A 26,054-nucleotide genomic window follows, 5' to 3' on the forward strand; every position below is an offset into this window, starting at 1 on the left:
CTTTATAAATCCTTAGTAAGACTGTACCTGGAACACTGCATCCAGTTTTTGTTACTATATTACAAAAAAGATGTTGAGATTTTGGAAAAAGTGCACAGAAGAGCAACTAAGATGATTAAAGAAATGGAAATTATTAATATGAATAACAGTTGCAGGACTTGGGCATGGCTAGTCTAAAGAAAAGAAGGACTGGGATGACTTGATAGCAGTATTCAAGTATTTGAAGGGGTACCACAAAGAAGAGGGGGGTCAACTTATTTTCCAAAGCATTAGAAGGCAACACAAGAAACAATAGATGGAAAGTAATCAAGGAGAGAAGCAACCTGAAACTAAGGAGAAACTTCCTAACAGTGAGAACAATTAACCAATGGAACAACTTGCATTCAGAAGTTGTAGGTGCTTCATCACTGGATGTTTCTAAGAAGAGACTGGACAGCTACTTGTATAGGATCTCCTACTTGAGCAGGGCATTGAACTAGAAGATCTTCAAAGTCCCTTCCAGCTCTATTCTGGTTGATTGATTGATTGATTGTAGCAGATTTAATCATTTCTCAATTATACTGCAACTTTCTAGGTACTCTTGCAGACTTTAGGCTAAACTGTGGAAATGTACTCCAACATATCTGGAGAGTACCAGCTTAAGGAGTTTCTGGTTCTATGTATCAAAGAAATTTGCACAGGATACCACCTTGATACCAATAAAGGAGAATATTTGTAGTTCAGGGTTGAAATGAGGGGTTCTTGGTGCTCTCTAAGCTTGGTTGTTTTCTTGCAGACATTTAGTTCAAGCTAGATAATGTCATCAATGCTAGACATTGTTGAGAGGAATTCCCCCGTTTAGTCTCTTCTAGCTGGGATTTTTGCAAACAGCGCTAGAAGAATAAATAGAACATGAAGCCAGCTACTGGAAAGACAGGTTTAATCATGGCGATTAAAGTTGACTGACAATTCAGCATGAATCCCCGGCTAGCTAGGAAGAGGGGTCCCCAAGCGTGAGTTTTTATACCTTTTCATGGTTTTCAAAACTGTCATTTCTGATTCATGGAACAGTGTCTATTGATTGGTTAATTTATCAGATATTGCTCAAGAAAAAAGTTAGAAGATCTGATGTGTTTCTATTTGTTATCTATTTGTTATTATTATGTTCTTTTTGGCTTCCGGTGGTTGCGTCAGTGCCGATGGCCGCTGTTTGACATTTGCCCGTCCCGGGAAATGGTAAAAGCTGGCAAAACAGCAACGATCAGCTGTTTTGTGGCTTGAAACTTCCCTCCCAGGCGTAGGGAGGGAGGTGAGCTTTTGCCTGGATAGAGGTAGAGTCTCGCAACTTTTCCAGTTTTTTTTTCTGGGAGGTGAAGTGAGAGCTCCCTGGGAGTCTGGGTGTTGCTCCATTTCCTTGGATGCCTTTGTTCTCCGAAGAGAACGAAGCTAGATGCTGCCTCCACTGCTGCTATCTGATGGGAACAGTAAGTTAACTCAAAAGCAGACAGAGCGGTCAGGAAGAGAAGAATTGATGATTTTACATCTACTCCTGTTACTATTCTAACTGGAGTGAAGAAATATGGCAGAGGTCACTTTCTTTGTTTGAGAACTTTCACTTTCTATTTTTTACTTTCTATTTTTAAACTGGCAACAAAGTTTTAACAATGTAATAGACTTGGTTCATTTTAAAGGGGAAAAATTCTTATTCCCTTTTTTAAAGGGGGAATTGTTTTTTTCTTCTCCTTTGTTCTTATATTATTATTTTTTGAAAAAGGGAAGGGGGGAAAAACCCCTCCCTTTTTTTAAAAATGACTTCAAAACATCCTGGATTTCCTTCTCTTTCTAAAACTTCAACTGCCTCTCCAGTAACTCAGACTGTACAACAACCCAAACCTAAACCTTCTCCACCTTCGCCCCCACCTCAGGCACTTACACTTCAGGATTTACAAGATGCTTTAGATAAGACTTTGGAAAAATCACTAGATAAAACAGCAGAGCTTTTGGCTCAAGAAAGTAATGAGCTCAGGAAAGATATTGTTTTGGCACTCCAAGGGCTTGCTGGCCTTGTGGAAAAGATTGATGACAGGGTGGATGAAGTGGTCAGTAATGTTGAAATATTACAAGATAGAGTAGAAAAAATAGAAGAAAATGTGGATGCCACACAGAATGATATTATAATGTCACAATACAGAGAAATGGAACATGCTTTGAGAATAAGGGGCCTGAAGGACAATATTAAGGAGAATTTGAGAGAAGAAATTGCAGCAGAACTGGCCTCTATTTTGGAAATTGATCCCGAAGAAATGTTGAAAGATATTGAAAAGATTTTTAGAGTTAATTCGTGGGTTGCCAAACAGAGGAAATTACCAAGAGTTGTAGTGGTCTATTTTGTGAGAAAAGCACTTCATAATGAAATTATACAGGCCTTCTATAAACAAAGGTTTCAGATTGCAGCTCAGGATGTGATAGTTTTAAAGGAAATACCTTCTAAAATTCTTAGAAAAAGAAAAGACTTTGCTTTTTTGGCTGAAGAACTTAAGAAGTGACAAATTCAATTTAGATGGGACATACCTGTGGGTATGGTGGTGACTTACGCTGGTACACGATACCGTCTTAATACAGTTTCAAAAGCAAGAGATTTTTATGTTACTATTTTAAAAGCAAGTCCACCACCATTTCCAATATCAAAGAAAGATGAGAGCAAGGCAGAAGCACAGTTGTCTGTAGGTTCAATGCCATCTTTGGGAGAAGAATTGTTGGTTGAAGTTATGCAACAGAATTTGCAAATAACAGAAGACCCAAGGGAACAGAAAATTACATGCGCTGCTTATAAATGTAGAGAAAGACAACAACAACAACAACAACAACAACAGCAACAAAAGGCAGATGATGGAAGTTTACCACAGTCTATTTTGGAGCCGGTGGGAGGAGCAAGGCCAAAGAGATCATCGACTGTAAATCTAGATGCTTTGTTCCAAAGGCTTCATCCTGCCAAGGATGGCAAAGCTTCTAACCTGGAATGTTAATGGGCTTAACTTACCACAGAAGAGAAAGAAAATCTTTCATTATTTGAAACAACACAGAAATGATATTATTTGTTTACAAGAGACTCATATTATTTCTAAAGATCAAAAATATTTGTTTAATCCCCAGCTGGGGATACATTTTATAGCTCCTGCTTTGCAGAAAAAAGGAGGAGTAGTTATCTATGTGAGAAAGGAGCTTTCACCGAAGTTAACTGATTTTGACTTACAAGGAAGATATGTTATTATTGATTTACTAATAAATGATAAGAGAACTCTTCTTGTTGGTTTATATGCTCCCAATCAACAACAAAAACATTTTTATAAGTTGATTCACCAGAAATTATTATGATGGGAGATTGGAATGGTGTTTTAGACTCAAGTAAAGATAAGAAGGGTCCTTTTAAAGTTTCTGACCATGCAAGACTTCCTAAAGTTTTTTTTGACTTAAAGGATGATTTGGAACTTAGAGATATTTGGAGAGAACGGAATACTGAGGAAAAAGACTTTACTTTTTTTCGGATAGACACCAATCTTATTCTAGAATTGATTTTTTCTTGGTTACTAGTGATTTCCTTTCTAGGGTGAAGAATATCAAGATATTTCCTAGAATAATTTCAGACCACAGTCCGGTATGGTTGGAAATTTCATCGGAAGAAAGAACTAGAAGGACTTGGAGGTTGAATGAGAATTTATTTAGATATGAAGAGAATATACAGCAATGTAAAGGTTATTTAAAGGAATTTTTTGCTTGGAATATGAATAAGGGCACTTCGATGCCAATGGTATGGGATTCTTGGAAAGCATATATGATTTCTATGAACAATGCTTACAGATGTAAACAGACCCAGAAACGTAAAGATCTTGAAGATGAGATTAAATGTAAGGAAAAGATTTTAATATCAAATCCAATGGACAATAAGTTAAAAGTTTCTATTACTTTGTTGAAGGAGTAATTTAATATGTTATTAGCAGATCAAATGGCAACTAATTTGAGGTATGTGAGACATAATACATTTTGTAATGCAAATAAACCTGGTAAATGGTTGGCTTATCAATTACGTAAGAAACAGAAATCGAGGATTATAGATAAAATAATTTATAAAGGTAAAGAAGTCTACCAACAAAATTTGATTAAAAAGTCTTTTTTAGATTTTTATTCTAAATTATATGCTAGTGAAAGTATACACATTTCAGATATAGAAAAATATTTACAGGGAGCACATTTTCCTAGACTTACGAGTGATCAATGTGATGGGATTAATGGTTTAATTACTACTGAAGAGATTATTTTTGATAAACAATTGAAGGTTGGTAAGACTCCAGGTACTGATGGGTTAACAGCAATTTATTACAAGATGTTATCTGAAGAAATGATAGAACCATTAAAGGTACTTTTTAATGATATTTTATCTGGAGCAGAATTACCTCCATCTTGGAGAACGGCCTTCATATCATTAATTCCAAAGGATGACCAGGATCTGTCCCAACCTAGAAATTATAGGCCTATATCTCTTTTAAATATAGATTATAAGATTTTTGCAAAGATACTGGCAAATAGATTAATGCAGGTTTTGAAACAATTGATTCATACTGACCAATCTGGATTTATAATGGGGAGATATATGAAAAACAATGTAAGACAAATTGTTAATTTTATAAAGTATTTGGATAAGAACAACCAAATCCCTGCTGCTTTAATATTTATAGATGCTGAGAAAGCTTTTGATCAATTAGATTGGAATTTTCTATTGAAAGTTGTAGAGGAAATGAATTTTGGAGATAAATTCTTGTCTGCTCTCAAGGCCATTTATCAACAACAATTGGCACAAATTATAATTAATGGGGGATTAACAGACGTATTTAAAATAGGAAAAGGTACAAGACAGGGTTGTCCTTTATCCCCCTTGCTATTTGTATTAACAATGGAGATTTTACTTATTAAAATTCGAGATTCATCTAGATTAAAAGGAATAAAAATAAGTAAGATTGATTATAGGCTGAGAGCTTTTGCTGATGATTTGGTTGTGACATTATCCCATCCAACAGATTCGGTCAAAGATTTGGTTGAAATTTTAGCACAGTATGGACAGGTCTCTGGTTTTAAGGTAAATAAGAATAAAACTAAAATATTATTGAAAAATATGTCTAGGAAGGGAAAAGATTTTATAGCTGAAACAACCGGTTATGAAATAGTTAATAAGGTTAAGTATTTAGGAGTTTATATTACAACATCTAATGGAAAATTGTATAAGAATAATTATGAGCGCTTATGGGTTAAAGTTCAAAAAGAATTAAATGATTGGCAAAAGCTACAACTATCGTTATTGGGGAGAATTTCAGTAGTGAAGATGAATGTTCTACCAAAGTTTCTTTTTTTGTTTCAGATGATACCCATTTTAAAGAAGGATGCTAATTTGGATGAGTGGCAGAAGGGTATTAATAAATTTATTTGGGGCGGGAAGAAATCAAGGGTAAAGTTTAAGATTTTACAAGATGCTCGAGAAAGAGGTGGACTTAAAGCACCAAATTTGAAATTATATTATGATGCAGCCACTTTAACTTTAGTAAGTGACTGGCTCAATTTAACAAATAGAGATATTCTTGTTCTTGAAGGGTGGGATTTATTATATGGTTGGCATGCATATTTAATTTTTGATAAGAAAGTAGATTTGGTCTTTAAGTCACATATTTTAAGATATGCTTTACTTTGAGTTTGAAAGAAGTATTATGGATGGGTTGAAGTTTAAGTAGTTCAGATAAAGTAGAAATAGTCTTATTGTATATAATATTAATGTTTTAATTTTGAGAGAGGAACTGCTCGGGCATTTCCCCTGGACCACATCAAGAGGGAGAAGAAGAAGGTGAGAAGTAAGTAGGAAGGTGGAAGTGAAGGAGGAGAGGGGGTGAGTGAAGAAAAAGAGGGAAAGAAGTAAGTTGGTTTGAGGTGGGATGCGGTTTGGGGGGAAATGGGTGGGCAAGACTGAATGTGGTGTGTATCAATTTGTTTTATTTTTTATCTGAAGTATTTGTAAGATTGTTATGTATTGTAAAGTTGAAAATAAAATTTTTTACAAAAATAAAAAATTATTATGTTCTTTTTGTGTCCTTGTTCTAATCCTGTCAGTCTTAATTGTTGATTCCAGCATTTTAGTTTATTTTAAATGTTTAAGCTAACACTTAAATTGTTTGTTTGCCTGAGGTTGTTTAGCTTGGTCTGAGTCAGACTGATTTTCTTTGCATTGGATTTTTTCTCCCTGTATTGGCTAATGTATTTTGTTGGATTAAATTATATTTTTTTTATTGGAGTGAAGGGAATTTCTCATCAAAATCATCAGGATTAACACTGACAATATTACTTAGCTTGGGTAATGAAACCTCTGCAAGAAAACAACCAAGCTCAGAGAGCATCGAGGACCCCTCATACCACCTTGAATAAATTTCGGAGGAACTGATGGTGTTGGAAGAAATAAATAGTTGCCAAAGCACCTATTCTGATCTTTTTTCTTCTTCCCAATTTTACATTTAAGTATTTAGAAAGCAACATGGTGATTGGGTTAATCAATAGTTCAGTAACAAAATCTTTAGTACATATCTCAGGTTACATCATCAAATGTTTCTTCTCTATTTCCCTTAACATTTACTATATCGCATTTAAGCTAGTAAATTTCTAATTGTATCAAACTCAGTGAAAACTTCATCCTCACATTTATCAATACATTTTTTGCTTATACATATCTTAATAGATCTTCATAAATAATCTGTATCCTGTTATTAAGTTTTACCTAATTTTTAGTTTTTAATTACAGTACTCCAGTTTGACCTTTAATATCCATAGTATTTGATTTTCAGGTAATCCAAATTCCCTTTATCTCACTTCATAAAAATGTTTATGAAGCACCTATTCTGTTCTTGATGATCATGCAAATATCAACAATTGATGACCACTGAGATGCTTTATGGACTATATAAAAGCTTGGTACTCTTGATAAGAAAAAATAGAAAAAGATGGACATCTAGATAAAAAAAGCATATTTATCAACTTTGCTGAAATAAAATAACTCCATGTGTTTTATAGTTTGGCTAAGTAGAAGGCCAGAGGCTTGAAATGTTTTTTTTTTCCAATTCTCAAATATATTTTAAGACAAGTTGCACAGGAGGAAGTGAAAATCATAGAATTGCAGATGTTGCAAATATTCTCAATTATTTCTAAACTAAATATATAGAGCATAGAGCTTGCTGAAAGAGTTACATTGTGAAAACCTGTGGTCAGTTATGTACATAGATATATTTGTAACTCCTGTAGGAGTTTTTAGCCATATAAGGCAAAGGAAATTTCAGGATTGTGTGTTTTGTGGTTTGGGAGTATAAAAGAGTTGGCTGAATTCAACAATAACCCACAGGCTTTTAGGGAAATCTCCCTGTGTCCTGCACAGAATAAAGAAATATTGCTTCAATCTTTGTCTTAGTGTGTTCAATTTGGTTTCAACACACAGTCTTGAAGGACCCAGTGTTGGGCTGTGACATCCCTCTCCAGGGCTGTCAGGTGCATTTAGAGAGAAAATGGCCACAATCACAGCATTTATTTTATTCAGTACTCTTCTTCAATCACTCCTTGCAGCAGGTAAGGAAAATGTGTTGATTCTTTTCACCTGGGATAGAATATCATTGATCTTTGTTTTAGGAGACTGATTTTCAGGGAGTGTTTATTTAGATAATTTAAATAGTGTTTAGTTCTGTTGCATGACTCATTTCCTACTTCTAAATCAAGGAATGAATGCTTAGCAGGGAATTTCTTAAATTCTGATATTGTCTTCTTTTTCCATTTTAGTCCCTCCTCCCTGTGTCTTCCCATTTATTTACAAAGGAAAATCCTACAATTCTTGCACTGAAGTTGCAAGCCAGAATCGCCCATGGTGTGCTACCACTGCAAACTATGAGAAATCTCCACAATGGAAGTATTGTGCTACTAAAGGTTTGACATATTTACATTTCTGAGCTACATTACTAAGTAGGGTTAGGAAATATAACAATTATCCTGATTCCTTTTATAATGTTTCTTGGCCTAAACTAATATATAATTAAAACAAGCATTGTAGGATGTTTGTCTGCACTTTTGTAAGCTTAACCTAGCTCCACAACAACAATGCAACTACTCATCAATGTGCAGTTTAATTATACAAGACTAAAAAGATCTAGTTGAAATGACAAGCCATTTAATCCCTGTCCCAGAAATGGGTTCTGTGTCTCAAATTGTCAAAAAAGAATTTATGTATTTTATAAAAGTGCCTGTGGTTTGGCTACATCATAATAACTTTTCTGGTTTATCATGATATGTGAACTCACTCCTTGTGAATCTCTTATTTATAAATCCTGTTTTATGATAGTCTCTTTTACTATTTCTAGAAACCAAGGAAATTGGTTTGCTAGATGGGCAGAGAAATTTCTTCCATAACCCTGAACCCACATTAGGATAAGACTATTCCAAAGCAACATTCAATTTTCAGTCTATTTTGGAAACTGGATACTTGTTTTTAAACATTGTGCTTGAAACATAATAGCAATAGCACTTAGACTTATATACTACTTTACAGTCTCTAAGCAGTTTACATATTACCCCCAACAATCCGGGTCCTCATTTTACTGATTTTAGAAGGACGGAGCTGATGAGAATTGAACTAGCCTGCAATACTGCATTCTAACCACTGCGCCACCATGGCTCATAAGATGTATGACTCTTCAAATGCACATATGACAAAGGGGCTCAATAATATGAAAGTAAAATCTGAAATACTATACAGAGCACTGTTAAAATAATACATTTTACTGCTTTCTCTTATGCTTAGAGTACAGTGGTAATTCTGGTGGAAAACAATGTGTGTTCCCCTTTACGTACAAGAAACGTACATATTATACTTGCACGAATGAAGATGCAGAAATAGGAAGATTCTGGTGTGCAACAACTGGAAGTTATGATAAGAATGAACAATGGAGCTACTGTGCTGATACCAGTAAGATAACTGTGTGGTGTTAGCTTATTTGGTGTATTTGGTATGTCTAGGCTACTTGTACATAAAGGAAAGTAAGAAGACCTTTTAATTGATAAAAAATGGATAAATAAAGTTGAGAGTGGTGCAGAAATGAATACATTTTGGAGGAAGAGAGAAATGATACTATATAGTTTAGAGGCAGAGCATATAACCAAGGTCCTTGATTCAGTCCCTTAAATCTTGAGAAATAGGTTAATGGTCATGGAAGCTGATAATGTTCAATGTAAAATAATGGTTGAATTAGGGGTGGACAATTAATTTCCCCAAAGAGCATTGAGGAACTGGGGCTGCTGTGGACTGTCAAACCAATAACTCCTGACTGAACTCTACCCACTCACCTGCAAGTCTGTGCTTTGTTGAGCCCAAGTCCCTTCATATGATGACCACTGCTGCCTTTTCAGGTTGCTCCAGGTAAAGGCTGAGCACTGTGCAGGTGCAGAAAAAGGCTTTCTCTCCTTGCCTTCCTGTGACTGCCAGCCAAGAGACAGAGCACCTGATCACTGTGCAGAGCCTAATATGGGCTTCTTTTCCTGCCCCTGCAGAGCACTTACTGTATTTACATTTGATTTTTAATTTCCAATTGACTTCACACAGGCCTAAAGGGACAGCCAAAGAGATGAATATGATTGGGGGCCATAAAATGCCCAATTCTAGTTTATTATAGTAGTATCTCCAATTTGAACAGTCATATGAGATTAAGTAATGTGGTTCACCTTTTCAAATAGAAAGACTTGTTTTTAGTATAATTTATGACATACTGCAGTTGAGCCAAAAATACATTAGCTTAAATGCTGAACTCAATAGTGATTACTGACTCTCTTACTCATATTTTCAACGCTGTTCAGGACTAGCTGCAAATTCACAGGGACCATGTGTGTTTCCCTTTATCTACAAGGGACAATCCTACTCAGCTTGCACAAAAGCTGGGTCTTCTGTGGGAAAGCTCTGGTGTTCTTTAAGCAGAAACTATGATGCACACCCGAAATGGACTTACTGTACACCCTCAGGTATGGAAAAACTCATGATAGAAGGAAATACTTTGGACATTCCTGTTATCTAGTTCTGCTAATTATTAGACTGGAAGAGAGGAGAATCATGTACAAATCCATACTAAGTTGCAAAAACTCTGGGGACCAATTTCTACCAATTACCATTTATCAATCCAATTTACCTCTGAGGAGTGTACTGGGAATAACATTGATGAACAAAGCATAGAAAGATGTTATATATCTGAAGTAAGACAATACAAGAGTAAATAAAGTCATTTTTGTCTTAGAAATTGATTCTTGAGGACTACAAAAACATATCCATGTTGGGTTTTTGGGCAACAAACTAGAACTGATTTGCCATTCAGGGATATGTTTTCTAATTCTCTATAAGCATGAGATTTCTTATTGACCTCCATCACCAGTGATAGCCAGAAGTGATCTGTTTAGGTTTTCATGGTTGGCCAAGAGCTGCTACCTGTTCAGTTTAACACACCTCTAATGAGAAGTGGTAGAAGTGCATTGAAAAAAGTCACTAAGTAAACAATTTACTTGGGCCATTTGAAGCAGAAAGAAGATGTCTAATAGTTGACAGTTGTAGTTGAAGGTGAAAGCAGAAGGGCAACTGAAGGTCAGATAACAGAAGATTGATCCATAAATTCCTATGGAAGGAAAAATTATGTGTTATTGTACAGAAAAGACTGTGATTAGATAGTACTTTAGCTTGCATTTGTATTATATGTTTATACATTTTTATTTTCTCAGCCCACCTTTACATAGGGAAGGATTAGTAGGAGCCATTGGGCAAATAACCAATTGAATTGAAAAAAAATAGTTTTAATATTTCAAATTAAAATCAAATTATAACTATTTAAATTGAAAGTACTTGCTGGGCCAATCTGATGATATCTTTAATAGTGTGAAGCTCACAAAGGTATCATGACATAAGGAAGTGCAGTGCTTTGGATCCAAAGTTGATAATGTGCTTCGAAATAAGTAAGAAACTGCAGATTTCCCTGGAATACGAGGAAAATGCATGTTTAGGGTTAAAGAAATGCAGGCATACAGCCATATACAGTCTGCATGCCTAGGTCTGCTCTAAAACACCTTTTTGACTTTTGATTTAAGCCCTGTCCATCCCTATTAGGATTGTGAGTGAGGAGACACTCAGCAGCTGTGGAGCAATCAGTGGCAATGAGTTCATCAAGGAAAAAAAGTGTTTCTCTCAAAATGCCCTCAGAATGCTATCTGATAACCTTTTGCGATTGTAGGAATTAATCTTCAACTATTAAGTTATTCCTTTGTTGGAGGATTTGGGAAGAAGTAATGGCAGGTGGGAATAAACTTGGAAGGCAAGGGGGAAATAATTGAATGAAAGTGAGCTTAGTCCATAGAACTTATTTTAGGAGTCCTGCTTAATTCTTTCCCCCATTATATTTCCTTTTCAGAACACCTTCCTTGCAAGTTTCCCTTCAGATTCAACAACAAAATTTACCTTTATTGCACAAAAGATGGTGCTTATGATGGCCAATTATGGTGTGCCACAACTGCAAACTATGACAGCAACGGTAAATGGAGGGCATGTGCCACTGAAGGTAGGAGAAACTACAATGTGGTATAGGCACCTGTTTTTCCCTTTCCCCCTCAAAATCCAGGGACTCTGAATGGCTGCAATGATATTTCAATGGAATAAATAAATGTCCTGTCAGAGGGGAATTTTCATGTAACATGAGATGTACAAATCAAGATCTTCAATTACAGATAAAAATGAAGTCCAGATTAAGGACGGGAAAACAGGTCCGTGTGAGTCAAATGAAATATTTGCAGTGGATGGATGTGAAAGTGGAAACGAAAAAAAAAAAAATAGGGAAAATGAAAACACTGGAGTGAAAGATGCATTCTTGGTGAGGGACAGCAATAAGATTAATTGAAATGGAGTAAACAACAAATATTGTGGATGGTGAGGTAAAAATCCCAGTGTTTAAAAAAAAAACTGTAGAGAAAGGATGCAGAGCATGGCTTGTGGAATTCTTCCAACTCTTTTACTGCAGTGGTCACATGTTTCTGTGCATATGTGAATTAGGAAAATATAAGGTGGGCTATGTGTGATCCAAGCTGGGTTACATGATGAAGGATGAGGCTTAGACAGGAGCAACCAACCATATTTTAAGCTTCTCCTCAACTGTTTCTACCATAGGAATTCCTCCAGGGAGAGTTCAAATTTATTTATTTTTCTGCTGCCGTGCTTCATCCAATCTGTTTTAGATTTGATCTTTCTTTTGCTGCCTTCTGTTCCCATGCCCAATTTGTTTTCATTCTGTTCAGTTTTCAGACAAGTAGCACAATAAAGGACAGAGTCCCACTCTTCTTTACAGCAGCAGCAGCAAAATAAATAAAATAGGATATGAGCATTACCTATATATTGCACATTCTGACAAGGCATCTGAGAAGGAAATACAGGTAGTCCCCAGTTAAAAACTGTAATAGGGGCCAAACTCTGTTGCTAAGTGATGTGGTAATTAAGTGAAAGATCACATGCTGGATTTATAGCAGTTCTGGTTTGGTTGTTAAGTGAATTGTATGTGGTTGTTATGCATGACATCATGAGACTATGATTTTCAACTTAGTGCCAATTTCTCCATTGATTCTGCTTGTTGGAAGCCATTTGTGAAGCTTGCAATTAGCAACCATGTCACAGTGGGACACTGCAATCATTATAAATGCATGCTGTTTGTGAATCAGGATCACATGTCATAGGCTTTTGTTTGTCAGCTTGTCCTAACTGACTATCAATCACCCGTGCTTGTTAGACATGAAATTATGTGATTGTGAGTTTTGATTTACTGATCTTGTCAGAAATCAGCTGGGAAGGTTGTAAATACTGATCATATGATCCAGAGATGCTGCAACTATCATAAATACATACTGGTTGTTAAGCGCCCAAATTTAGGGATGATATGATAGTCATAAGTACATGGACCTTTGTAAGTCATTACTTTTCAGTGCCATTATAATTTCAAACAGTTATTACATGAATGGTTGTAAATTGAGGTTGATTTGTAGAATCTTCAAGGACTCACCATGGTTAGATAAGAGTTTTGCAGGGAACTGGAATGTGGAGAAGACATATTCCATACATCTTATGGTCTGAGGCTCTTTGACTCCTGATTTATCAGCTTCAGTCTTTATAACGGTCCTCACTCGTAAGATGTCTCTGAGCTTGTGAAAGTTTAGGTAAGTGTTGTCTCTGCAGATAATAATCTATTTCTTGTATGTCAAGTTCCTGCTTCCTGTAATGGTTGCAGTAGAACTTGTGAAAGGGCTTTATAATGAGATTATTATCTGTTATTATCTTGTGGCCTTCATGGATTTTCATTATCATACTTATTTTGTCTTTCGTTTCTTAATTTATATGCCAGCCATCTTCCTGGTTTATTAGAAACTAAAAGTGTTTTTGTTTCACATAATTTCAGTTTAGTTTCTATTTCCTGAAGTGTTAACATGGACAACTGTTGACATAACAGTTTAACTTGATGTAAAATTTTAAAGTTCATTAGCATCTTTATGATTCAATTTTTTTCTTTCAAATTTCATACAATATTTTTTCTGACACTTCTTTTTTAATGTATATTTTATTGATTTTTATAGTAACAATCTTTAGTATCTAGTAAGCAAGATGTTGTCTGGGTTTATATGTTTGACATTAATATCATACAATTTCAATTCCTACCCTTTATTCCATTTGTTTAACCATTTATAAAAAAATTTCCAATGTTTGAAAGTATTCTGAATCTTGTTTCCCCTTCACTTTCAATGTGAGCCTATCCATTCCTGCACAGTCCAAAATTTTCTTAACTATGTCTTCTTCAGATGGTGTTTCTTCATTTTTTTCAGTATTGAACAAATGTAATTCTCACTGCTGTTAATATATGTAATATTAAGTATACACATTTTTATCATAATTTTCTGAAATTATACCTAAAAGAAATAATTCCGGTTTATAGTCTATATGTGCTCCTATCATCTTTTCTACCCATCTATGTATTTTTGACCAATAGTTCTTTGCTTTAGGCAGTGGTGGGATTCAAATATGTGAACAACCAGTTCTCTGTGTGGATGCTGCTTCCGGAATTCCATTCTGGGCCTGGGCACAAAAAATTAGCTACCGGTTCTGCTGAAGTGGTGCAAACCGGTTGAATCCCACCACTGGCTCTAGGGCATGTCCACCAAAGATGATTATATGTGCCTGGATTTTGTCTTTATTTCCAACAATTGCTAGACATAATTTAAAGCATTGTTGCTAGTCTTGCAGGTGGTAAATGCCATCTAGAGCAGCGGTTCTCAACCTATGGGTCGCGACTCCATTTGGGGTCGATTGACCATTTTTGGGGGGTCGCCAAAGGCGGCGATCCGCCATTTTCTCCCCTCCAGGGGTGGCGCCGCGCATGCGCGCCACGCATGGGGGCAGCCCCCACGCATGCGCGCTGCGCATGGGGCAGCCCCCCACGCATGCATGCCACACATGGGGCAGCCCCGCGCATGCACGCCGCGCATGGGGCGCTGCGCATGCGCACCGCACATGGGGGGCCCCGCGCTGCACATGCGCATAATGTTTGTGTGACGGGGGTCGCCGTCACACAAACGTTGAGAACTGCTGATCTAGAGAACATTTTATATAAATTTTCTTTATAAGTAGCTGCCCTTGTTATTTTATAGATTTTTTCCCATAAGGTTTGCCATTTTTCTAACTCTACATTGTGCCCAAAGGTTTTTGCCCAAGTTATCAGTGTTTCTTTAACTAGTTCATCTTCCATCTTTAAATTTAACAGAAAGCTGTACAGTTTCTTAATCAATTTGTCATCTGATGACAATAGTATCTGGTCTAACACTGTCTGGTCTTTGTAAAAACCATATATTTTTGCATCTTTCTCATATCTCATTTGCATTTGCAGATGTGGCCACCATGCTAGCTCAATGCCCTATTCTTCCAATTCTTGTTTAGTTTGTAGTTTCCCATCAGTATTCAAGATATCTTTATAAGTCACAAGTTTCTCATAATTAATTAAGTTTGGGTGTACAAACGCCTCCATTGTTGAAATCCATGCTGGTATTTTCATATAAGTTCTTGATTTTATCTTTTCCCACTGACACTTTTCTTCTCTAGACAATTATGTTGTATAAAATGGGCCCCAGATGACTGGCATCTCAAGCAGTCATTAAATTCGTCCCTTTATTTGGGTTATAGTCAAAATATCCATTTAATTTCTTTTTTACAGCTCTTTATAATTATCATTTTTTGTTGAATAGATTCATTTAATCTTCACCTATGATTCAAAATCTTTTTTCTAAGTATCCAAAGAATTGGGCCAGAAAAACAATGTGTGTGTGTGTGGGGGGAGAGCGCAGGAAATACACTATTTTGCAAGAAGAGAGATTAAAGAAGTAGCTTGGAAAAATGGAGTTTGAGGTCCTAGACCTTCAGTCCTTGATAGGACAAAGAATAGGATTTCAGGGAACTGAAATGTTTATGGATAAGATTAAAGTTCATCCCAGTACAAAGGCTACCTCCTTTTTTATTTTTCTGTTTTCAATGTCTACAGAATATGAAGGTAACTCTAAAGGCAAGCGCTGTTTCTTTCCATTCATCTACAATGGGAAAACATTCAATTCTTGCACCAATCAAAATTCAGACAATGGAAGATTTTGGTGTTCTGTCACAAGGAACTATGACACAGACCGTCAATGGAGCTATTGTGCTGATACAAGTAAGATAAATCAGAAGTTGCTGTATTAAGAATCAGAAATTAGAAAATGGAAGTCCCTTAAAATATCTGGGTACAAATTTTTAGTTGACATACCTAGGAATAATATCTATGTAATGTAGGAAAATAAACGTGCCATAGTGATTATTGTAAACTAAAAGAGAAGAAAAAGGTATCTCTGACTTGGATGGAAGTAAATCCTTAATTTATTGATATCATTATCCTATTTGGTTAGAAATCTAGGATAGCTCTTTATTTGTTTAATCAACTTGTATGTCAGTTCTAGGCAACTTTAAACATCTTACATGTTAGATTTAAAATCAACAATTTAATAATATAAATAATAATTAATGATACCAATGGCAAATCAGAGAAAAGCAATAATAAAAAAGAATCCAGTTATTCATTTTGTAATATAAATCCAATACTAGAGAGTAGATTATGAAGCACTTTGTCCTAAGGCCTGGCAGAAGAAAAAGGTCCTTAAAGATGTATGAAACTGCAGTAGAGTCAAGGCTGTATAGGAAGAATGCTGTTTTGCAGAGTGGATGCAGCTGCAGGGGAAGGCCATCTCTTAGGTCCTGCAAGGTGACACTGTTCTATATCTGGGATTTGGAGTTTGCCAACTTTATCAAATTTTAATGGCTGGACAGTTACAGGAGAAAAGTGTGATCCTGTAGGTATCCAGGCTATATGCCATTTGATAACCTATTATGTTTCTTTTTTCCTTTGAAAACAGTTAAACTGTATCTATGTATATTACAGAACTGACCATCTACCATTCCTTCTAGGACTATAGACCAGGAAGACCTGTCAGACAATATGTGTAATTCCTCAGGTAGGACAAAAATGTAAAAATGGGGACAAAATGCTTGAGATACTAAGGTTAGGTGGGAAAAGGATCTGGTCGTGGAAATTTTTTCAGATGATTATAGAGTCTTAAAAATAGATATATCCTATTGCAGTGGTTCTCAACCTGTGGGTCGGGACCCCATTTGGGGTCGAATGACCATTTCACGGGAATCGCCAAACAATGCAGTCTGCCATTTTTTCCCCTTTTCCTTAGCTGTGCTACTCCCTTTTATTCTATTGGCTTTTGAAAGCCAATAGAACTCTCTTGAATAGAGTCTAATTCTATTGGCTTTCAAAAGCCAATAGGAATTGTCCAGGCTGTCTCTGCCCTGCTGAGCCCGCCAAAAGTCCCATTCTGCAAATGGTGCTGTACCAGTTGAGTTGTCCTCGACTTACGACCGGTTGAGTAGTCCTCGACTTACGACTGGTTGGGGGTCCTGGCATTAAAAAGGTTGAGAACCACTGTCCTATTGGAACTTTTCTAATATTCTCCTACAATTCTTTCTTCATATATGGGTAACTGCTTGCTTGTTCAAGTTTCTAGTCTTCTTTTGCAGATACCAAAACTCCTCAAGATTGCAGCTGATGAAAACACTAAATAGTAATTTATGCATCTGATCAGCTTAGCCCAGAACATACTACAAATATTTACCTGCATTTTTCATGTCTATTCACAGGCCAGTTCTTGTCCTACATAATAGCAGAAATATAATTCAGATTCTGTTTGAGGCCATAGCAATTTGAAACATCTCTTGACATTTGTACAAGAAGTGCAATTTATAGCATTGCCATGCCCTGAGCAGAATTCCATTTAGTGCCATCCAATTATTTTATTTTTTAGATATTCAAAATTTATTAAAGATTACATTCACTTCCAGCACATGCAAGTACACTTATTTGCCTTAAAAAATAAAAAATACAAAAAAATTGCAACTGGTACCCCTGCTTTATAAAACCATTATGTTGTGCCCAATTTGTACTTTGCATCATGGTGACCTTGCTTAATACTTCTGCAGTGATGGTTGGATAACGATGCAAATACTGGTGAGGGAATGTCCACGATTCTGCCTGTGGAAAACAATATATTTTTTTCCAAGGTAGGTATTGACTTCTTTTTAGCACAATAGAAAATAATAACATTACAACCTCAACTTTTTACTTTTACACAATAACACATACTAGCCTTTTCTATAACAACAGACTTATCTAATTAGCAAAACCAAACTCAAAGTTTATTTTTTTTCTATCACAAACACAAAATCCAGAAGCAGTTTCCAAATGGAAACAAAATTAGATATATTCTTTTCTGTGAATAACACAGAATTTAAATCATTCTTTTTTCTTGGTATGGGAAATAATATATGTTTCTGTTTACACTTATTAATCTTTATAGACTATCATCATTGATGTTAACATCATTCACTATACCGTTTCAGATTCTTTAACCTTAAAGGGGAAAAACATTTTTTAACATTTATTTTAAAACTCTATTTTTTTCTTTAAAAATATTTCTAAAATCAACGAATTCTAAATTCTAATGCATCTTTTTTATTTTCTTTTAAAATTAATATATTCAAATTTACTTTCAATAATATTTTACAAGCTTTAGGAATTACTCAAGCACTGTATATGAAAAAAAATTCAAACTCACTTTTATAAACTAAAGATTACATTAAAGCTTTCTTTCAAGTACATATATCAGACTTGCAGAAATCCATCCTAACTCCAATTAACTAGTTAAATTTAAGTCACTCCCTGCAGCTTATCCTGATAGAAAATATCTTTTTCTCTTGAATGTCTATGAAGTCTCATTTTCTCAAAGAATTCTCAACCTTCTTAGTATCTATGAATTAAAACCCCAAACTTGTCCTCTTGAGAATTATAGATTTGCTTGGAGCTCTTCTCCTGGAGAGTTGTATTTAAACCATCTTCATAACAGTTTATCATCAAAGTTTAAAAACAGATTTTCCATGGTTTTTTTTTAGTTTGCCTGCAGCAATTCTTTTCCTTATCATTTAACAATAAAGGAGTCCCAAAAATGGCACAAATCTTCATATTGAAAAAGAACCTCTTTTAGCTAGTGAAGAGAATAACCCCATTAAATGACTAAGAAGTTAAATTCTTGGCTTATTGTCCATCTGAAAAATAAATTCCAAAATGGCGGCTTTTTCAACAATGAAATGATTGCAGCCTCTTCCTTTAGCTGAGCAACTCATGAACTTATCAAAAGCACAGCTCCTGAGGCTTCCTGAAGACTGCTGCTGTATGGAGGATCTCCCTAACCCAGGATAATAATATAAACCAATGTCTTTTTCTTCCATTAGTAAACTTAAAAAGAGATAAGCCTTCTTAGGATGGCCATCTTCATAGGATTTTTTCCGCCATTCTACTTCATGTTTTCTCCTTTTCTCCTCTCCTGGTTTCCCATTATTTTCATTTTCTTTGTATTTTATATTCTGATAAATGGAGGTAGTGAAGTAAAGAAATGGAGGTAGTGACAGATTTTATTTTTCTGGGCTCCAAGAGCACCTCAGATGGGGACTGCAGCCAAGAAATTAAAAGACGCTTGCTCCTGGGGAGGAAAGCTATGGCAAATCTAGACAGCATCCTAAAAAGCAGAGACATCACCCTGCCAACAAAAGTGCGTATAGTCCAGGCCATGGTTTTCCCAGTTGCAATGTATGGCTGTGAAAGTTGGACCATAAGAAAGGCTGAGCGCAAAAGAATTGAGGCCTTTGAACTATGGTGCTGGAGAAGACTCCTGCGAGTCCCTTGGACTGCAAGGCGTTCAAACCGGTCAGTCCTAGAAGAGATCAACCCCGACTGCTCTTTAGAAGGCCAGATCCTGAAGTTGAAACTCAAATACTTTGGCCACCTAATGAGAAGGAAGGACTCACTGGAGAAGGGCCTAATGCTGGGAAAGATTGAGGGCAATAGAAGAACGGGACGACAGAGAATGAGATGGCTGGATGGAGTCACTGAAGCAGTAGGTGTGAACTTAAATGGACTCCAGAAGATGGTAGAGGACAGGAAGACCTGGAGGAACGTTGTCCATGGGGTCGCGATGGGTCGGACATGACTTCGCAATTAACAACAACAACAATTCTGATAAATTAATATTTTTTTTAAAAAAATCAAGAAAATGCTGAGGTGGGACAGAGGGAGGAAGAAGTATAGATTTATGTCTACATGCTTTAATCTGAACACTCTGAAATCTTTAATTATTTTAGAGAATAATATTCAAAGAACATGTTTTGGTTTCTTAAATTTCAGAAAAGATAAATATGTTTTTCTCCCTAAATTATATGTGACATTGAAGAGTGGTCTGAATAATACTGGATGCTCATGGTTTCTTTCTTTTTTTCTAAATGCAACCTATGTAGAATATTCATCACTTCTGAATGAATTGTCTATATTTTTGGTGTCTACAATATAAAACAGAACACAAATAGATTTTAAACTTATTTTAAGTTACAATAACTTCCTGGAAATATTGAACTGTCTTGAACATTGTAACTGTATCATTTTCGTTTTCTCCCCAGATCACAAAAATCAAGACGATATTGGATGTTTGTGGTTCCAGGATGATCATTTTTTAATGGGTTATGGTTATGTGCCATCTGTCACTTTACCTTTGCAAATTTATTGCGGCAGAAAAGACACATCTAGGTTTGCTGGAAGCTATCACACTTTGCATTATTTTACTGAGACCCGTCTGTATTCATAATTATGCATTAAAGAATCACCCAAGAAATTATTTCATTGCCAGATATGGCCAGTTCCTAGACTCCATTTGCTTGCTGTGCCACTTTTTAGTAGATTCCAAGGCACCTTTATTTTTACCATCAGAATTTGTAAGGAATCAATTAATTTCCCACCATTTTAAGTCTACTTTAAAATTTTTATCTTTAGAATATTGTAGGCTTAAAAGATACTTTTTAATTGAGTTTCCTTGTAATGTTTAATGTTTAAAAAGCTAGTAAAATATATTTCCTATGTTGCTTTTTTCATTATGGCATTCAATATTGTAAGATATAGCAGAAAAAAGCATACTGGCCCTTGAAATATTTTATAGATCATGTTTAAACTACTGATCAATCAGTCTGAATGCCCATTTTCCAATGGCACTTGCCCATTCTTATAGAAATATGTGTGATTATGATATCCTGTTTTTGCTTTGAATTGCTAGATGGCTCCTGATCATTTTTAAATGTCTGTTTCTTTGTAATAAATATTTTTAGCAGCAAACTAGAGCGTATTCTTTTGCATTGCATGGATTGGTTTACATAGCTTCCACAAATAGATTACTTGATTTATGTGTGATAGTTGGTCTGCTGTCCTTTTACATTTTGAATTAATCATAAAAATGAATTGATTTTTCAAATTGTCAAATTGATTTGGAAGTACATGATTCTATTTAACTATATGATCTGAATTATCATTCTGATTTATAAAATCAATTCAGTTGGGGGATTTGACCAGATTGCTTGTGAAACTAATCTCCAAATTGCAGCTCCTGCACAGTTTTACACCATAATGCTAAATGTAGGAACTTATAAATGCAAACAGGAGCTATTGATTTTCATCTGCTTGAGATACAACATGAACCTGTGTTGTTGCAAGCCAACTGGATACGCTGAGCTGCAATAGCACATTAAAGAGGTTAACTTTCTCACAGACTGGTTGATTTGCATAGTTTTTTTTTCAATGGCAGAGTCTTCCAGTGCGTAATATGTATGCAAGAGCAACTAATGGCAAAGTAATTACACTAAATAGCTTCCTATTAAACAAATGGATCAAATTTTAAAAGTCAACAAGCTAGATGGAGATCTGCTTTCATGACCAGAATGTATTAGTCACCCATAGCATATACAAACAAGTCTGATGTGCTACTTGCCTTCCTGACCTTTGCTTCCTCTTATTTGGAAGCACTAAGAATACAGAACAAAATATAGAATAACAAAACTGGAAGAGACCTTAGAGCTCTTCTAGTCTAACCCCCTGCTTAGGCAGGAGACCCTATACATTTCTGGACAAAGGCTATCCAATCTCTTCTTATCAGCCTCTACTGATGGAGCACCCAGAATCTCTAGAGTAGACATGTCAAACTCGCAACATCATGTGACGTCGTGCAACATATCGGATGGTTTTGCCATTGCCGGCAATGGGGTGGGTACGGCTTCATATTTAAGAGGTTGTTCACTAGAACTCCTAGATCCCTCTCACAGTTACTGCTGTTGGGCCACATACCACCTATTCTATACCTGTGCATTTGGGTTTTCTTGCCTAAGTATAAAACCTTACTATTTTCTTACTAGTTCTCTGGTAGTTCCCTGGTGCTCCAGGAACTTTGAAAGACATACATCCATGGTTCTGAGATCATGTCTGCCAGATCCTTCAGAACTCTGTGATGTAATTCATCTGGTCTTGGTAATTTGAAGTCATCTAGAGCAGTGGTTCTCAACCTGTGGGTCGGGACCCCATTTGGGGTCGAATGACCATTTCACGGGGGTCACCAAACAATGCAGTCCCCCATTTTTTCCCCCTTTTCCTTAGCTGTGCTACTCCCTTTTATTCTATTGGCTTTTGAAAGCCAATAGAATAGACTCTCTTGAATAGAGTCTAATTCTATTGGCTTTCAAAAGCCAATAGGAATTGTCCAGGCTGTCTCTGCCCTGCTGAGCCCGCCAAAAGTCCCATTCTTCAAATGGTGCTGCACCAGTTGAGTAGTCCTCGACTTACAACCGGTTGAGTAGTCCTCGACTTACGAGCGATTGGGGGTCGTGGCATTAAAAAGGTTGAGAACCACTGATCTAGAGTGAATAGATGTTGCCTTTCCATTTTATTGCCTATTTTGACTTGTATTCCTTCTCTGTCTTTTATGATACTTCTTTTGGTAGGTTGGACTGTTTTTTCCTTTTCTGTAAAGACAGATACAAAGAATGAATTAAGCAGTTCTGCTTTCTCCTGCTGTCCATCAGCTCTTTTCCCTCTTCTCCTATTACTTGACCGATTGTCTCCTTGACTTTTTCTTGTTTTTTACATGCTGAAAGAAGCTTTTTTTGTTATATTTGACATTTGTTGCAAGTCTTAGTTCATTCTGAATCTTACCTTTCTTGACTTCATCTTTTCAAATTGGGTTACATGCTACTATTCTGCCTTAATTATGTGCCCCTCTTTTCATTTTTTCCACTGTCTTTTTAACTTTCAGTTTATCAGAGAGTTCTTTATGCATCCATGCTGGTTTCTTCTTGGATATTTTCTTTTCTTTTTCAGTATATTGTGCTAAATTTGGCTTTTATTCATTTGTATGAATATATTTATGGAACAAATCCAAAAGTGCACGTCATATATAAAAAATTCAAAAATTTCCAAAACTTTTTAAATTTGTTTTTAAAAATTAATTATAAACATTTCAATTCTGAAATGTAGTCTTTTGGTCCCCCTTGTGGCTAGTGCTGAAGTAAAACTTAAATGCAAAACAAGTTGCCTTCTAGATATAGTTTGCAATCCAAAGATGTAGCATTTGGGTTACAGGAAACAGTTTGTAGTCCTAATAGGAAAATAGAAAAATAAATATAAAGAGAAGCTTTCTCTTCAATAAATATAATGCATTCAGGGGAGACCGGCAAATCCTGGATAGCCAGAATGCAAGCCGCTGGAGTGGGGTCTGGCTCTAAGTATGGCAGTTTGCTAAGGCTGTCTGCGTGGCCCATTTCCCAGCCTCGATTGTGAATCAGATTGTAATTATAAGCTGAAAGAAAAATGGACCATCTCAGCATCCTTGGAGAGAGAATCTGAGGTGTTTGTTTGTCCTTTGTGAACAGACCCAGGAATGGCTTATGGTCCATAAAGACCGTGAAAGGCTGACCATACAAGTAATCATGAAATTTCTTAATACCAGCCACAATGGCCAGTGCCTCTTTATCTATTTGGGCGTAGTTACATTCCACCGAGGACAGAGTCCTTGAATAATAGGCTATTGGAATTTGTCTTCCATCAGCCTTTAAATGACTCAGCATAGCCCCCACCCCATACGGGGATGCATCACAAGCAATGCAGACAGGCAGGTTTTCATTAAAATGCATCAATACTGAGTTTGAAGATAACAGTGATTTGATTGCTGAAAAACTCCTCTCGTGGACGTTCATCCACTGCCACTGTGCCTTCTTGTTCAAGAGCCGGTGTAATGGCTCTGCCACTGCCCTTGTGTAGTAGAAGGGCATGATAAAAATTGAGCAGTCCCAAAAATGCTTGAAGGTCCCCCTTTGATATGCTGAATTGCTTTAAGCTTGGATTCAGCAGGATGAATGCCTTCGGCATTTATGTGGAAACTGAGGAATTTGGTCAAAGCTACCCCAATTTTACATTTCTCCTTTTTCAGTTTCAGGCCCACTTCACGGAAATGCTGAAGGACAGCCCTGAGCCATTCTGCCAATTTCTCTACTGACTCCCTAGCTATGAGGACATCATTGAAATACAGACACATGCCTGGAATACCTTTGAGCGTGCGCTCCATCACACGCTCAAATCCTGGGGCGACATTGAATTGTAGATGCTTCACCCTGAAAGCTCCCCTGTGAGTAATTATAGTTTGAGCTTCTGCCATGGCATTGTCCATGGGCAGTTGCTAGTAGGCTTGAGCCAAATCCAATTTGGCAAATATGCGATCTCCCTGTATTGACGGCAAAATGTGGCTGACTATAGGCATTGGATATGAATGTTGTTGAAGTGCTCTATTAATAGTGCACTTATAATCCGTGCATATGCGCACCTCCCTGTTGGCCTTAAGTGGTGTAACTATGGGGTTTTCCCACCTACTGCTGTCTACTGGCTGCAACACACCTTGTTGCACCTTGTTGCACCAGCTCTGTGTTGATTTTGAGTTTGAGGGCAAACGGCACTCTAAGAGGCTTGATCCTTACTGGGGTTATGGTAGGATCGAGGTGGAGGGTAATTGGAGGACCCTTGTACTTCCCTAAGTCATGGTTGAACACATCAGCAAACTCTTGGCAAACTGATGACAGGTCCACTGCTTGCGTTCTGTGTATGCCAGTCACGTGGATGCTCAATGCATCAAACCAGTCTAGCCCGATGAGGCTTGTGCGATTGCCTTCAACAACTACAACGTCAAGGGGACCCTCAAACTCTTTGAACTGTACTTTGAGTGTGGCTTCTCCTTTAACTGCTATGAGGGAGTTTTAGAAATCAGTTAATAGGAGATTCAATGGCTTGAGTTTGACTCGTTTGCCACAGCAACTGCAAATATGGTTAAAAATTCAGTGGGAAATTATAGATAGGGCTGACCCCATGTCTAGTTCCATGTTGCATGGGACTCCATGAAGCTTGACTTTGAGCCTCAGCTGCTCCTTCATGGGGCGATGGGCACCTGTTCTAAACACATTCCTTCTGCTGGCACAAAAACCCCACTCTGTGTTGCCCCGGGGCCCTGGTACCTTTCCTGAGAAATTCTTCTTATGGAATGTCCCTCTGGCAACCTTTACAGATGGTGACAATGTGGCCTTGCTTGCCGCATGCCCAGCACATTGCTGTGCAGAACCTGCACTCCAAGCATCTATGTCGGCTTCCACAGCCCATACATTGAGTGAAGAGAACTTCCTTGTAAGTGGCCGTTGAACTCTTGCTGATGGCTTCTGCAGCAGATCGATTTTGTGTTCCATGTTGGGGACGTCTCCTCATGGTGGATGGTTTCTGGGCTGGGAGTGTTCTTGGAGGGCCGTAAGGCTTTTACAGCTCCCCCGGCAGCTTCTTCGGCCATGATTTCCTTTAGAGTGTCTTGGAACATCAAAGTCTCTTTCACGAACAACTTCTGCTGAAGATCCCTGTTCCTCAACCTGCAAACTAAATGGTCTCTCAGTCTTTCTTCGAGGTCTTGGAAATTGCAGAGCCAGGACGCCTGTCATAGGGCAGCTATGAACTCAGCGGCAGACTCATCTGGTTGTGGCTCCCTTTGTTCAAAGGTATGTCTCCAGGCAATGACTGAGAGCTTTGGTTCAAAATGATCCTTTAGCATTTTCTTGAGCTCAGCATAGGTGACTGATTCAAGTATGGCTGGTGTGACCAGGTTTTTGGTGATATCGAATGTCACCTGGCCGCACATGCACAGCAGCATTGCAGCCTTTAAGCCATCTTCACTAACTTGGTTAGCTCTCAGGTAGTTCTCAACGAACAAAATGTAAGAGCTCCACCTCTTGGGATGCGACACTTTGAACTCCGACAATTTTCTGAGCTTGGCCATGGTGAGTTGTCTCCAACCTCGCAATGCCTTGTGCTGCTAAGTCTTCTGTTGTTGTCCTGGGGACAGGTCCCTCAGGGTATTGGCCTCCAGTCTTGCTTGCTGGCAGACAGAGGAAGGAACATAATTCCTACCAGGGCACTGAG

The 26,054-nt window shown here is 37.0% G+C and overlaps 1 protein-coding gene across 2 annotated transcripts; it reads left to right on the plus strand.

Annotated features, from left to right (window-relative positions):
• Positions 1 to 7,413: 7,413 nt before the first annotated feature.
• On the plus strand, positions 7,414 to 20,900 carry LOC120314568 (epididymal sperm-binding protein 1-like). 2 transcript variants are annotated; one of them, XR_005558482.1, is made up of 9 exons: positions 7,414 to 7,626; positions 7,834 to 7,977; positions 8,849 to 9,013; positions 9,898 to 10,059; positions 11,487 to 11,633; positions 15,639 to 15,803; positions 16,592 to 16,638; positions 17,669 to 17,749; positions 20,195 to 20,900. XR_005558482.1 is itself a non-coding variant. In XM_039357816.1 (8 exons), exons 1-7 carry the CDS (start codon positions 7,566 to 7,568, stop codon positions 16,597 to 16,599), a joined length of 852 nt encoding a protein of 283 aa, XP_039213750.1. In that variant the 5' UTR covers positions 7,414 to 7,565; the 3' UTR covers positions 16,600 to 16,638; positions 20,195 to 20,900. The 2 variants fall into 2 exon arrangements, 1 of the variants encoding a protein (XP_039213750.1); XM_039357816.1 differs by lacking the exon at positions 17,669 to 17,749.
• Positions 20,901 to 26,054: the final 5,154 nt, after the last annotated feature.

This window comes from Crotalus tigris, unplaced genomic scaffold (genome assembly GCF_016545835.1).
Source record: "Crotalus tigris isolate CLP2741 ecotype Arizona unplaced genomic scaffold, ASM1654583v1 scf7180000018954.1357295, whole genome shotgun sequence".
NCBI lineage: Eukaryota > Metazoa > Chordata > Lepidosauria > Squamata > Viperidae > Crotalus > Crotalus tigris.

What these genes read in the sequence shown, in the direction of transcription:
- LOC120314568 (XM_039357816.1), top strand. Translation starts at nt 7,566, where the DNA reads ATGGCCACAATCACAGCATTTATTTTATTCAGTACTCTTCTTCAATCA. An exon ending in GAAGTATTGTGCTACTAAAG is followed by an intron (nt 7,978 to 8,848) that starts GTTTGACATATT and finishes TCTTATGCTTAG; the next exon opens with AGTACAGTGGTAATTCTGGT. An exon ending in GAGCTACTGTGCTGATACCA is followed by an intron (nt 9,014 to 9,897) that starts GTAAGATAACTG and finishes AACGCTGTTCAG; the next exon opens with GACTAGCTGCAAATTCACAG.